We start from the raw sequence: 14,182 nt of genomic DNA, 5'->3' as shown, positions 1-14,182 counted from the left end.
GGTTCTAAGAATCTACATATCATTTTGTTTTTGATATATTCATATTTTTTTGTATTTCCATTTTGATTTCCATCCAGTCACGACTCTCGCGAGGATAATGTTTACGGTAAGCGTGTGATTTCAGACCGGTCAATATGTCGAACGGTACAGGTGGATAGAATCAGTCTGTTACATTTTCATCGAGTCACGGTTCAATCGTGTTTGGATTAGCAAAATGCCAACAGATCGAGTAAGATTGGAAATCGTACATGGCTAAGGGTTTCAAAGGCTTGGCTAGGAACAAGTTAGCTAGCATTTCGATAAAGTGAGTAAGTATAACAATATGCCTTTTGGCAATACAAAACACTTGAATTTCCGATGAAAGTAACGGAATTAGGTTTGCATCAAAACATTTCAGTCGAGAGAAACCTCCATCGAGAAGCTAAGATAATTTCTTCTCGCATAAATTCGGTTTATACAAGGCAATCGCTCGTGCTTTATTGTCTGTTCGACATGAATCTAACACTCGTTAATAGAAATACCGAGCAATCAAAACAAAAGAGCGAACGAAATAATGATTCATTGATTCTCCAATATTAGATCAGTGCGTGAGATTCCAAGTCCGCGGTTGTGAGACCTTTGAAATTAAATTTTAGGTAATTGAATAGGCGCCTGCTAATTGGCTGGGAAGATCAGTGAATCTATAGTTTCAACGCCAGCCCAGCGAAAAGGAAATATTTTGACTAGTTGCTACGACTCCAGTGATTATACACACATGCGCAAGATTCTTCTCGAGATTGTGTATATATACGTATAAGGTGTATATATGTATACGTATAAAATGAGGAAGGAGTGGAATCCAAATGAGTTCATTACACAGGAGCGATGACTCCTAAGGAACGTATCCAGGACAAAATGTCATCTATTGCAAAAACTTTGCGAAGTCCTCGCAGCGGTTTTACCAGGTAAAAAAGAGCTCGTTTACAATAAAAATTCTTGCTTTATTATTTACGTTTTTTTAATTGTCTTGAGCACTAATAAATATTGAACGATCAATCGTGTTCATCGTTATTTCTGCACTTCCTGTCTCGACTTGAAGCTGAAAATACGAAATAATTTGTTAATTTCTGCCACGAATTACGATTGCATAGAACTTATAAGCGAGCCAGTCGAGCACTCGGCAGTCATTTGACTTCAATTAAAGCTTACCGGTAATTCTTCGTCACGCAAAAAGGCACGGTGAACTCGAATTTGCCTTTCGGCTAATACGACCAGCTAGACGACTGAGCTGAAGCTTGTGCCGAAGCTTGAGAGCCACCACCCCTGAAATAACACAAGTCGTTTTACTCTGTTTCACGGTATTTAATACCTTTACGACACACGCACTCTTGTGAGATCATTTTTGTTTTCCAGTATTTCAAATTTCTCCGTGCCACACTTTGCGCAGAATTTTTTGGGGAATCGCTCGACTCATTGGAGATATAGTTGTGATTTTACTTGATGAATTTTCTAACTAAAAACTGTGTATCTTACGAATTGTATTTTGACAAATTCATCTTTTTTCTGTATGTTTCATTTAGATCTTTAAGCAGTAAGTATACACTTGAAATCGTATAGTGTACAGATTACATTTAATATTTTTCCAACTAATTTTGGACATCCTGTATGGAAAAGGTCATTTCCTAAAAAATTTTAACACAGACGTGTCTGATACTTACAAACACTGAGATAAATTTGAACAATAATTGTCAGATATTCTATTCGAATACTCAGACATATTACGAAATTATAAATTCTCTCATTCTCAATTTCAGGCAGCAGATGACAAATTCAATATATTTTAGCATGCTCGGAAAGTTTTTGATCTACAAATAGTTGGAATATGTCGAATTGAAAAGGCGTACCGATAACAATATCTACGTACAAAATATACTTGTTGAAGTTCGCAGAAGCATTGCTTGGTAACAGTTACAACGTTATGCCATTAAAAAATACTATAAGCATATGTGCATTGTACGGGAATGTATTCGAGCAATAATGTGAGCCACTCTGTAATCGTCGAGAATAGGTACCGCGTTCAACTTCCTCGAGAGCAGAAGTGAAAAATTACTAGAAAGAAGTGGTCCATTATACAAGAATTCCGATTTTGACGTTGTAAATTTCACCGAGTTTCTTTACTTGCCCCCCCCCCCCCCCCCTCCAATCTGAGCTTGTCCGCCAACAATTATTAGACATTATTCGGCTTTGACGATGTTTTCAACTCCTGAAGAGTTTTTCGTTTTTTTTCACAGAATTTAGTTTTGCTACCATCGTTCCCATGAAATCCGTTCACGCAGAGTTGGTCTGATGAAACTATTGAGATAGGACTCACCTTCCGCCTCCTACTGGGTAATATCCACCACCTCCATAGTTTCCACCTCCGCCTCCACCTCCGTGGTGTCCTTTGCCCCGACCTCCGCCGCCGCCGCCGCCATACACGCTGATAGGCACAACAAATACGGGGATTCCAACAGCACCATATCCACCCCCTCCTGAAAATAAGGTAGCAATGTCTAGATTGATTTAAAGTAACTTTGACATCCACTCCGGTCTATTCTCGCTCTGAATGGAACCTGCGCTTGCGGGAAGGTGAAGAGAAATTGAGTTTGAGACAAACTAGAGGTGACTTACCGCGAAAAAACGGCGAAACTTTTTAGCAGGCTGAATGACCAACAGAGGAAAGTAATTGAACTCTACTTTATAATTATTAATAATATTTTCTAATAACCTATAACATTTTTTCCTCCAATTTGGCAGGGAAGCCAACTTACTCGTGAAATGTGAAACTCTCACGCGTCAAGTGATAAATCGAAATTGGGTTGTTATTGTAACTCTTGGTAGTCATAACGCAGACAATAAAGCTCGCGCATGCGCAATCAGAAACTTGAGCTGCTTGGTTTCACGATTTTCCCTCAGTATTAGTTGAGAACGCGGAAGAAGAAGAAGTAGATGTCGGACTAGATTTGGAGAATTATGGTGAGGTTGAATGCCCGAAAGGTTACGATCAATTGACACTGATTGCGAAGGTGTGAAAATCAAGATAGTGGCGAAGCAAGTACACCTGGAAAATATTCCGATCTCATAGATTGATTGTTTTTCTTCTTCCAGATAAAAATACTCGAGGTCAAGGGCACCACTTACCACCATAAGAACCAGTGGGGTAGCCACCATATCCGCCACCACCGCCGCTAGGGTAGCCACCATATCCGCCACCACCGCCGCTAGGGTAGCCACCATATCCGCCACCACCTCCGCTAGGGTAGCCACCGTATCCGCCGTATTTTTTGTATAGTGTTCTCTTGCTACGGATCTTCTTCGTCTTTTTGGGTTTATCTCCTACGACATCACGGACTTCGGTCCCCTTCGGCGCTTCGTTTGAATTGGAACTTTTAACCGTAGCATAGTCGCCACCCAAATTCCCGGCTAGGTCTTCTGAAGTGACTTTTTCATCATCTTCTTCGTCAACAACAAGAAGTACAGAAGCTAAGGGTCCTGAAATAAAGGTTTCATTCACATATTGTATGCATCGCTAAACATATGGCAGTGATGGGTTATTTTTTACTCGGGATATTCAAAGCTGTTTTTATTTTTACGTAGTAATGAATGATCCTGGTTAAATTCCAAAAAATTATTGGAAAGACAATCAAAGATTTTGGGATTGATATATGGTCGGACGTAATCGTTGATCCAGTCCAACATTTCGAATATATTAGTCAGTTATAGATCAAACGTATCTAAAATTCAAAATTTGATCAAACCCAGTTTCATGGCAGTTTTTTTTCTGTAGCGTTCTGATTGAATACTTTTAATAAATCGAATTTTGAGAATCTTCGGAAAAACGAGTTCAATGTACTGCTAATTTTTAAGATTTTTTATATGCAATATAAGTAAACCTTCAGCAATTAAACAATTCAAAACAATATTCAACTTTAATGCAAGAAAGTTAAGTCATGTTTTATTTTAATTTCGTTACAATTGTCAGTAAAATCTTGGACGGCTTAGCGTTCCAAACAGTCCTACCATCTGCAGAATCATTTCCATGTACACGCATTAAAAATTTAAAGTGTTGTGTTTCCAAGTATCTGTCCGTCGTGACAAAAAAGTTCTGTTAGTAGGTGTATCAGATAGATTAATCGTTAAACATACCGATGATTTCCGGGCTGTTATCGACCAGGGTATTTTCACCATTTTCCTCGGAGGTGTCAGTAGTTTTGTTTCTGACAGCGAAGAGATTGACCAGGTAAGCGATTCCGCGGTGTTCACCCGCAGCCGGAAGTGGCGGGGGCTTGAGTTCGGTGGACAGTGTTACCATATCGCCATCATTCGCAGCAGTTGCACCTTTGATAAAAAAAATAATAATAAGAAACGAAACGTTAACAACTTGACGAGCAATAGCTAGTATGATGTGCTATCTTCCACAATTGTTCAAGTCTTCACCCACGCATCACTCAACTTAAATTATAAACGAATCTAAATTTATGTCACACATCCTGTTACAGAGACTGTTGCTCGAGTGCTTCTTGTTATCGGAGCACGTCAATTTTGCGTTTACGGAACTGTGACCTATAGGACTTGTAGGCAGGATCTTTAACGGCTTTCGAAGCTTTAGGCCCAAAAATGTGTCGTCGCATGTCAAAGTAGCACCTATAATTACCTTCGATTAAAGTCCAAGACTCCAACTGTACATCATTAACCGTATCACTGTCCTACATCTTACATGAGGTGCAATGGAATCGTGGTTGCAGACTCTGCTAGTTCAATAATGGATCTACCGATCACGGCAAAGTGAATTCGTTAAAACTGAATCGGATGAATAATTACCGATTGTAAATGTGAAACGTTAATACTATGCCCTGCAAGCAGTGAAATTCCACTTTATCCAACAACAAAAACACCGATTTGAAGATGATCACTTGTTAGATGTTACACAGAAAGCTGAGGTACCGGTTTTACAGTACTCAAAAAATTTCTGAGACCGTTAAAATTGACTTGTATAACTGAACCTGAACTGACTTGATGAATTAGGATTACTCAAAATTACCTTCCGTTTGAACTGATTCACCGGAAACAAAGACTATGCCACAGCATCCCAGCACCAGTAGACCCAATACTCGAAGTTTCCACATTCTGAAGTCTGTTGTATATGGAAACCAGAGATAAACTACGATGGATCCTTTGATGTTGCAGCTTTTATAGCTACTGTTCTGCACACTAATAATCCATTATAGTTACGTAATCTTCTGTTCCTAACGTGTCTGTATCGGATATCTGTTTATTGTTTAACCGCTTACGATGCCGGCTCAGTGCCTAGTAATTAGGAATTTTTACAGTTCTAGGGAATAACCAAACGCAGCCTTGTGTGGTGATCATCCATGCTGTTTCATTATTATACCTAACACTCTCAAACTAAAAAAGAACCAACTTAGACGGTTAAGTTTCGTTGTGTGAGTCAAGAAGAGAACCTTGACCCTACCTATTTCAAATTCCAGTTTTACACAACCTCACACCGTAAATAATCGGTTACGGTTTATGATTCCTGTGGAAACTACCAGGGCTTTAGAAAAAAATCTTTAACTTCCTATAAATCTTGAACAGATTTCTTCTGTGGATTACGTAAGGTTTGCGTACTACATCCATCCGGATTTACGTGGAATATTCCACGTGTAACCAAATTGACCAAAATCCTTACTGTGTTACAATCAGAGCCGGTTCAAATTGTATGAAATTTCTTCACTAATTAATAGAGGTAAGTGTGATGTTTTGTGAATTTGAACTTGAATGCGTTCAGACAATAATAGTTAACCTAATATTTACATTCCAGAATCGTCACCGTCCGAGTTCAAGTCGGTGAACTTCAAAAACTGTACATTATACAAAAGAGTTGGGAACGAAAAAATTTCAAGTAAGTTTTGAGGTCATAATCTGCAAAATATTGTGTCTCTGAAGGTGAAAAAAATCAAAAACATCTTTGTTTTTTAGGTTTTTCTGAAACACTCATTCATTTCGATGAAATTTCTTGAGATTCTCTTTCGTTATTGTAGAACATTGTGCATGAATTCTAATATGGGGCTGAATTTAGTTCGCAAATTATACATTATTTGCTGAATTTTTTTCTGAAAAGAAAATATAATTTTTCAGCACACAAAGAGCACTTTGCGAACTCAGAGACGATAAAGTAAACAATTCAAAATTCTGTTTATGCTGAAAAATTACCGTTATTTGATTTTTTTTTAAACCTATACCGCACAGTATTCATAAGTTCAGTTTTTCTATACTATCAGAGTTTTTGGGAAGCTCGAAAAACTAAGATATTTTTGATCTTTTATAAACTTCCAAGGGCTGTTATATTGTTTTGTATGTTATAATTTTGAAATCCATTTGAAAGTAAATTTTCTCAATTCCCAGCTTGTTCTTCGTATGATTCATAGTTTTCGCGTTATATACTGGATTGAAACTCAGACGTTGTCGATTTCTGAGTGTGTTTTGTCAGCTTCTAACATTCGAAGGTCTCCGTATAAGAATCTATAGAAATCAGACACTCATATCTATATAATTACAAAGTATCATTAGGAAAAGCTTTGAGTTAATGCAACTAAGAGCTTATGGTGGTAATCATAAGAATTATTCATTCGCGTTCGACGATTTGTTGGTCACTTAAGCAATAAAATCTCACCAGCGTACTGGGTACTCATACGACTGTGTAGAATATCGGGGTACATCATACGCAGAAACTAGGTACTTACAATACATTTGTCTCATTGGATTGTCAACTTTTTTTTCTTGAATGCGAAATAATCTTGGTTTCACTTTTGAATTTGTAAGAAAATGATACTCGCATCAGGTTATTCAGGTTACCATCGAATTCCGGATAAATGGTGTGTGCAAAAAATGTTTGAGAATTTGCTATTCATAGCAGACTTCAATTTTCTTCCAATAATTCGTTAATTTTTAATTCTCGTCAGTTAATTTCGTTTTCAATATATTTATATTGATTTGTATTTCTATGAAAATCATCTTTATAAATTCCACCAATCGTCATAGCTGAATTCATCTTGTTGTTTACTGTGGGATTTTAGTGACGCGTAACCTTCAATCTACCATATTATAATCATGTTCTCTATGCGTTGTATAAGAATAGATGAGCCATCGATTGTAACATATTCAAAGCAAAGTAGCTAGTTAAAATAACTGTTTGACCTGTCGTCAGCTCTTCACAACGCCTCAAGTTAATCTTGAAGTATCAATTGACAATGTGAAACGACAAATTGAATTCTTGAAATTCTGCTTTGGATGTGAAGGTGCAGGATTCGTAAACATGATCATTTCTTTTAAGAGGCAGGCTAACAGATGATCATATTATCCATTTGGATTTTTTGTCTCGTGCCCGAGGCACAGGCAAAGTCTCGGTTAATTAATCGACGCTGCGACCTCAAGGTTGTGATGCCGGCAAATTTACCAGACGGGAATAATAGTTATTTCAATCTTCAACTATCCTCACATTTGGCAAGGAACCGAGCAGCAATTACCGTTCGTGTGTGAAATCTGATATTTATTTCCAGACATCGATATTAATTTTTAATTCAAATTCAAACGTACGATTGGGCAATTTGGCACGGAAGATTCTTATAATTAATAGCAATTCTTCGGAGGATTCCTCGGATGTAAGCGCGTAGTTACTCCATTTCAATCGCAGTCCCACACAAGTAGTATGCCAGTTCCAATCGTCCGTTATTAATGCCGATTAAAAAGCCGCGGTATAGATCATTACGTACAATCAACACGCGTATACCTGGATGACGCAGACTGCAGTGGTAGCCTGAAAGATCGGAATCAGAAACAGGAGAATCGCTGAAATCAATTAAAGGAAAGGTAATAAAGTCAAGAGGCGAAGCGTCTTCTCGCAAACATGCATCATCGATTCGATTTCAGTAATCGGTTGATTCAATTCAATGGCATCGGTATTAAAAGTGCTCAACTGGATCGTAGACGATATCAAATAACGCGCTACGCAGAAAGATTTTCAGCTTCGTAGGACTTTCTGTACCTTCGTGTAGTGTTGCTGTAAATGGTAGAACAGACAGTCGTAGGATAAGGTCTACTGTAAAAGGCTTGGCACAAAACACTGCAATTAACATTCCAAGATGATAATTTCAGTACAGTAATTCAACTCTTTCCTGTGGATTAAGTAGCCGCACTTATAATAACCAACGAGATTCCCGACTCCACGGTCAATGTTAAACGTTATGGTAGTAGAGAACATTCGAAGAAGATACGCTTTGTATGGTTATGCTGTTTGCAATTATATGTACACACTGGTGTCTGAGAACCAGCCTTTCGAACTAACTACGAAGTCGGAATGCTCGAGAGATCTCAATCGGTAGGGAAACTGGTAAAAACAGCATATGGGATGAAAGCTTAGTGGCATCACTGTTCATCCGTAGGGTTTATCAACTGTGCGAGACATTTCAGATACCACGAAATCCAAGCAAATTAGTATAATACGCGCAGATGATGAGACTGTTACCACTATAAACGTACTAAAAATGCTAATGATTCGCTGAAAGCAAAACGAAACTTCATTTCGCGTCGTCGACGTGAGACACGTCTGCGAATAGTGATGATCATTCGTTGTGTTGTTGTTTTTTTATTTATATTATTTCCATGCTGCTTGCAAATATTATCGTTTATTTGCCACACTGATTGATAGAGAGAAAAAAGACTGTAACATTTGTTTCCTTCAATTTCTGTCTGGAAAGTATGTAAGTGGCAAAGGCAATGTTTTCTGAAAAAAAATTTAATTTGAAAAAAAAAAAGAAAATGGTAGTTACAGACCTTTTTAATTCTCTTCTGCAATTTAAATCGTGAATTACCTATGACTCACTGGTAGAGCCAATTTAGTTTGATTGTGAATCCCCGAGTCATGGAGTAATTGTTGTACAACTTCATCGCAATATCTTTGTATAATCGACCACGGAGTATTCTGAGAAAAACTCGAACGCAAATATTAAGTATAGTACACATGAACTGAATGCAAATAATTAGATACGATAAGCTTTTTCTCTAAGGTAAGGCTAAGCAATGTTTAGCGAAGTTAATTTTCTTACCCAGTACAACAATTAGTACGTTTTTACGGTGACGCTGGGGTAATAGAAACGAAATGGCACCTAATACGATTTGATCCATGACAAATAATGAAATATCGTAAAAATCGTGAATTCATTCTTTTGCCAAAAATACACTCACCCAAATAAATACCTTTTTTTGTCACACAGTATCTCCGTATTTTTCTTTCTTTCTTAAATACCTGTGTCTTGCCAGTTACTCGGTCGAATTTCAGCTCAAAATGTTGAAAATTGAACGAGTTATGATTTGTTTCAGTAGAATGATCGATTTACCGGTATTTTGTTGTTTTATGAATTTTGTTTTAATACTCAATACTCCATTTTGCAAAAGATAACTAATTTTCCTTGAAATACAATAGTCAAAACGTGTCCCGGAATGTTTTCAAGTATGTGATACAGAGTTATAAAATATTTAAGGCGCGCTAATAAACGGGTGAACAATATTTTACAACCCAACAAAACTCGAATAAAACAATGATTTGAATATTCGTGGGATATTTCTGCAGCGTTCGAATATCTTTAACTTCTCACGAGATTGAAATTTTTATTTTTTTCTCCATCGGTTCTTTCGGTAACTTCGAATCGTCTGAGATATTCTTTCGTTCCAAGTGACGGTTACATCTGACACTTACCGTCGCCTTATTGTTAGTCGTAGAGATTAGCGTAGTCGCCAATGTCGATAAGTTACCGAAGACAGTAGCCATCGTTTTCGCCTTGCCATCGGCCAAGAAACTGTAGATGCCGCTACCGAATCTTTAACTTCTCGGGACATTGACCTTTACCTTGAAGTTCGAAACCTTCACCCACTTTGAGGATTTCTCCGGCGACCTCTATACGTCTTGGCTAATCGTAAACAGCAGTTTTCGAAATACCGAAGATTGTAATGATTACTGAAGATTTTGAGACAGTCATTGGTCGTCCGGAAAATGATTTTTTTTAGCAGTTTGATTACGAGATGGTGGTACGTTGAGTATTGATTAAATTTTTATATTAAAATCGTTTTAAAATGGTTAAAAATTTAATAGATTTGTTCGATTTCACTCTATGATAGTGCATTTTATTCAGAAAACTATATTTTTCACAAAATCATTCAGACAGATTTCTTCATATTCGGTGTTCAATTCAACGTTTCCATTTATTCGACTACGAGGAAAAAAAGTCTCAGTGAATGGGTAAAGAACAATTTTCTTAATAAAATGAGTCATGGCAGAGTAAAATCAAAAGAATATGCTAGATTCGTAACCTAAGAATAAATATAATAATCTGATAAATATCCAACATGTGACCGTTTCGTTATAAAATTAACAAAACGTACCTGTCGGTTTTTGGCTGACTAACTGCCTCAGTGCATATTCGTTGGAAGATCGACGAGGGGTGTCAAGCTTTTAACATAATAATGAACTCACGACCATAAATAGAAGACACGTTTTGCATGAAGAGCATTAACGATTCCGGTCGGATTTTTGCTCGTAGCGAGAACAACAGACTGCATAAGACAGTACGATCGTATCCTCAATTAAAAATAAGTTATTCCAGAGTAATTATGGAGGAAAGGAGTAAATAATTCCGCGTAATTGGTTGAAAGAACTTTATCTTGCTACACGTTCACAGGATTGTTTTCAACAAGCAAACTAATGTAGGAAAAAACCTGTGTGCAAAACGCGCCCACTGTCAGGGTCTGAATAGACTCGATAATTCCACAAAATTTGGTAGTTAGTGCCAAGAATATGACAAAAAGTGATTATTTTTTGTTCAAATTTTCTTTCGACACATCATAGAGTAATTGTGAAAAAATTAGTCACGTCTTAAGTCACTGAATAAGACGATACAAATACCTGTTGACACGATTTCGAATTTCTTCGAAGTCTTGTCAACACTTTGGACCGATTAATTAATTACACATTCTTAAGAATCTAACCGTATGCGCCTACGTGAAATTGGCTAAAAACATTCATACTCTTTTTTCACGAGACATTGTTTGCGATAACTAGATAAAACGAAGTCACCACGGCTTATTCGTCGCGCTTTGATCACTTCGATCAGATATCAAAGAGATCCGCAACGGAGTCTGTAATCTCTGTGATGATGGTGTCAACCGGATGTCTGTTCCTGTTCGTCTTGCGTCTGCGTTGATCTTCGGAGCGAGAAGCAGGCCGACTCCTGACAAACTCGCGGGGGATATTCTGACCAGACTCCTCAGGGAACCTGACGAAGCTGACGGATCCAGCATTGGCAGTTCCCTGAACCGTCCCGTCTCCCCGAGTGTGCGAGTCGACCTGTCCCACCGAGTGCTGCCCTCTGTTCGCCGAAACGGCGCTCCCGAAGGAGTTTCCGGTCCCCTGGGAGCTCGCGACGAGGGTCCCAGAGCCGAAGCTCGCGTCGGTTTGTCCGTTCGTCTGGCCCACCGCGGCAGCGGACCCCTGAGAGAAGCCCTGGGCGTTTCCGGACGTCTGAACCTTGTGGCTAGTCGAAGCGGAGGGTCCGTTGGGCCCCGAATTGCTCTGCGATACGGACTGGCCAAAGGAGAATCCGTTTCCGGTTGAGGAGGCGCCGGAGCTGGCCGAGGCTGCTGATATCTGGGTGGAGGGTTGGCGATTCGCGGCGTCGACGTTGTTTCCGCCTCCGCAGCCTCTGCTTGGGTCGAAGTAGTTCCCGGACCGGAAGTTGCCCCTGTGACGATAGCCCGCGCAGCCGTTGTTCCGGTTCGGTTCCGTGTTCGGTCCAAAGTTCGTCCAAATCGGGCGACCCTGACGGTGACCTTGGTATTCGAAGGCCGAGGCCTCGCCGCCGGCCGAGGAGTGTCCACCACCGGCGCCGGAAGTCGCTCCCGAAGACACCCCGCCCACGTTGGACTGCGCACCGGATGTCGCGTGACCGTTGTTCGCGCCGCCGTGCGATGTTGCAGTCGCCTCGCCCAGGCTGAACGAATTGCTGTTGGCTTGCGAGGTTCCTCCGAAGATTGGGTGGTTCAGGTTGAACGCGTTCGAGTCCGACGCTGAGATCCCCGTTAGACCCGCGGAAAAGGACGAAGATTGACTGGCTGATAACCCGGGTCTGAGATAGTGAGAGAAATTTTGGCTCAATTTTACCGGGAAAGTCATTTTGGCTACGAGTCTCGAAACCGAGATTAATGATGCATGGTACTTACTCTGAAACGCCGGGAAAGAAACGGTTTAAAAAGTGTAACTCGACTTAATCGAGTTGAATTTAATTAAAAGAAGTTCCTTGAAAATTGCGATTTTTGAAATTTTTTTTTAAACCAAATTTCAACTACGTAAACCAGTTTATTAACAACTTCACGGAAATCACATTACTCGCTTTTGTTTTACCGGATGATCGAAGTATTCTCCTAATTTGAATCATTCGAGTTCACTGATTCCCAGTTACAAGTATACGACTGGGAAAAAAACCTGTGCATATACAGTGACGATTCGGTGACTTTTCACTGATGTTTTACTGAATTTCAGTGTATAATGTAATGTAATACAATGAATGGTATTTATTCGTGACACAATTTGATTTTCACACCCGAGATCTCTTTTACAGTTCAGTCACGTAAATTCGGGTGAGCATGTCAGGCGGCATAACTTATGCGGATGACTGAAGCAATTGCTGCTTTGATATCAAACTCTTATAATCTCCAATGGTGAACAGAATTTCTTTCTGGTACAAAACTCATTTTTTACACATTTTGATCAATAATTTCTCAACTTTCTCTACTAAAAACTCACGCACAGATATTTCACGTTTGAATAATGGCGGTTTTTTTTATGCTAATACCGAAAGCGTGGGAAGTACCACTGATCATTCCAATGACTGTAATAATTAAGGGAACAACGGGTTCAAATACTCGATAAGATTTCTGAGCAATTAACAAATTCTTTTCAGATGGCGAAGATCGATTTGAATTCATGACCTAATTATCTTCCCTATCGACCCTGAATCTTTTTCAGAGTATTCAGCTGAAATAAAAGAATGGACGTACCCTTTACCGCCGAAAGAGCCAAAGCTGTCAGCCTGACTTGCACTTTGTGACAGACTGACTCCTCCGTCATTCGCCCCAACGTTCAGTGAGTGAGCATTATTCTCGCCTGCACTTAGGGAAAATGATGCAGAAAACGGCAGGAATCTTCCTTGGGGATCTGCCGGTGCCACTTTAGATTTTCCAACCGATTCTGGTATGAGTTCCGGCGGCGTGTTCCACCGGCGTTCATCCTCAGCGTTGAAGAATATCCGATCATCTGGAAGCGGTAAAAGTGTAACTTAAACGCACGTTGATTTAGGTCGGTGTATAAAGTCCGAGTGAAGAGTTATTCGAAGATTTAAGGAAAGTAGTGCGTGGATGGTACATTTATTACCTGCCAATGTCCCGGCGAAACATAATATCGAGGCACTCAAAAACACGATCGAAACGCGCATCGCCATGGTTGAATCGATTCTACTGCGTCCAGTTGGACGACTGCCCTTTTTTAACAAGTATAAACGACCTTAGATCACTGATTGAGATTCTATAAGCGTCGCATACTGTGTAACAGCAGCGTCGTTATTGCCGCACAATCACGTAGTCATGTTGGAAGGAAGAAATGCAACCGCTCGATCGGTCTGTTCAGAAAAAAAATTCAAAGAACCTGCCTGAAATCAAGTTTACTGAACGCGTATCTCATGCTCCGTGCCACGACGGTTTTTGCATCATAAAAATCTCTCCATTTAAGAGATTTTAAGAAACCAAACGGACGGACCTAAAATCACGTCTACACACGTAGTCTCGGACCTTGGGGATTACCGAATCATTAAAGCATTGTCACTCGTGCATTTGTGTGGCGGGGCTGAGGCTATACTCGGAGTTAAGTAACAATTATTCGGAACTAATAAACATAATCCTAGAACGTATTATATACGAACTAGCTTGTACGATTGGTTACTCCGATACAGCTTGGTGTTTCATTATTACTCCTGGAAATACCTGGAACGAGATGTTGCATATTTCAGAGTGAAGCGTTTACACATGACAAAATGTTGACACACTTTCATACCGTGTGGTA

General features: G+C 39.5%; 2 protein-coding genes across 2 annotated transcripts; both read right to left on the bottom strand.

The window, feature by feature from the left end:
* Positions 1-959: 959 nt before the first annotated feature.
* LOC124303136 (glycine-rich RNA-binding protein 3, mitochondrial-like) lies at positions 960-7,842 on the bottom strand. The gene is made up of 7 exons (XM_046759997.1): positions 7,808-7,842; positions 5,060-5,229; positions 4,165-4,356; positions 3,160-3,510; positions 2,351-2,510; positions 1,189-1,302; positions 960-1,078 (listed from the first exon to the last, which is right to left on the bottom strand). Exons 2-6 carry the CDS (start codon positions 5,142-5,144, stop codon positions 1,242-1,244), a joined length of 849 nt encoding a protein of 282 aa, XP_046615953.1. The 5' UTR covers positions 5,145-5,229; positions 7,808-7,842; the 3' UTR covers positions 960-1,078; positions 1,189-1,241.
* A 2,872-nt stretch (positions 7,843-10,714) lies between these two features.
* Positions 10,715-13,618, bottom strand: LOC124304065 (uncharacterized transmembrane protein DDB_G0289901-like). The gene is made up of 3 exons (XM_046762015.1): positions 13,499-13,618; positions 13,126-13,381; positions 10,715-12,194 (listed from the first exon to the last, which is right to left on the bottom strand). Exons 1-3 carry the CDS (start codon positions 13,563-13,565, stop codon positions 11,180-11,182), a joined length of 1,338 nt encoding a protein of 445 aa, XP_046617971.1. The 5' UTR covers positions 13,566-13,618; the 3' UTR covers positions 10,715-11,179.
* Between the last annotated feature and the right edge of the window lie 564 nt (positions 13,619-14,182).

Source organism: Neodiprion virginianus, chromosome 4 (genome assembly GCF_021901495.1).
Source record: "Neodiprion virginianus isolate iyNeoVirg1 chromosome 4, iyNeoVirg1.1, whole genome shotgun sequence".
Classification (NCBI taxonomy): Eukaryota; Metazoa; Arthropoda; class Insecta; order Hymenoptera; family Diprionidae; genus Neodiprion; species Neodiprion virginianus.
This window is presented reverse-complemented; position numbering and strand designations above follow the sequence as displayed.

What these genes read in the sequence shown, in the direction of transcription:
- LOC124303136 (XM_046759997.1), bottom strand. Translation starts at nt 5,144, where the DNA reads ATGTGGAAACTTCGAGTATTGGGTCTACTGGTGCTGGGATGCTGTGGC. An exon ending in TAACAGCCCGGAAATCATCG is followed by an intron (nt 3,511 to 4,164) that starts GTATGTTTAACG and finishes CCTTTATTTCAG; the next exon opens with GACCCTTAGCTTCTGTACTT. An exon ending in CCCCACTGGTTCTTATGGTG is followed by an intron (nt 2,511 to 3,159) that starts GTAAGTGGTGCC and finishes CCTTATTTTCAG; the next exon opens with GAGGGGGTGGATATGGTGCT.
- LOC124304065 (XM_046762015.1), bottom strand. Translation starts at nt 13,565, where the DNA reads ATGGCGATGCGCGTTTCGATCGTGTTTTTGAGTGCCTCGATATTATGT. An exon ending in TTTCGCCGGGACATTGGCAG is followed by an intron (nt 13,382 to 13,498) that starts GTAATAAATGTA and finishes TACCGCTTCCAG; the next exon opens with ATGATCGGATATTCTTCAAC. An exon ending in GGCTCTTTCGGCGGTAAAGG is followed by an intron (nt 12,195 to 13,125) that starts GTACGTCCATTC and finishes TCACTATCTCAG; the next exon opens with ACCCGGGTTATCAGCCAGTC.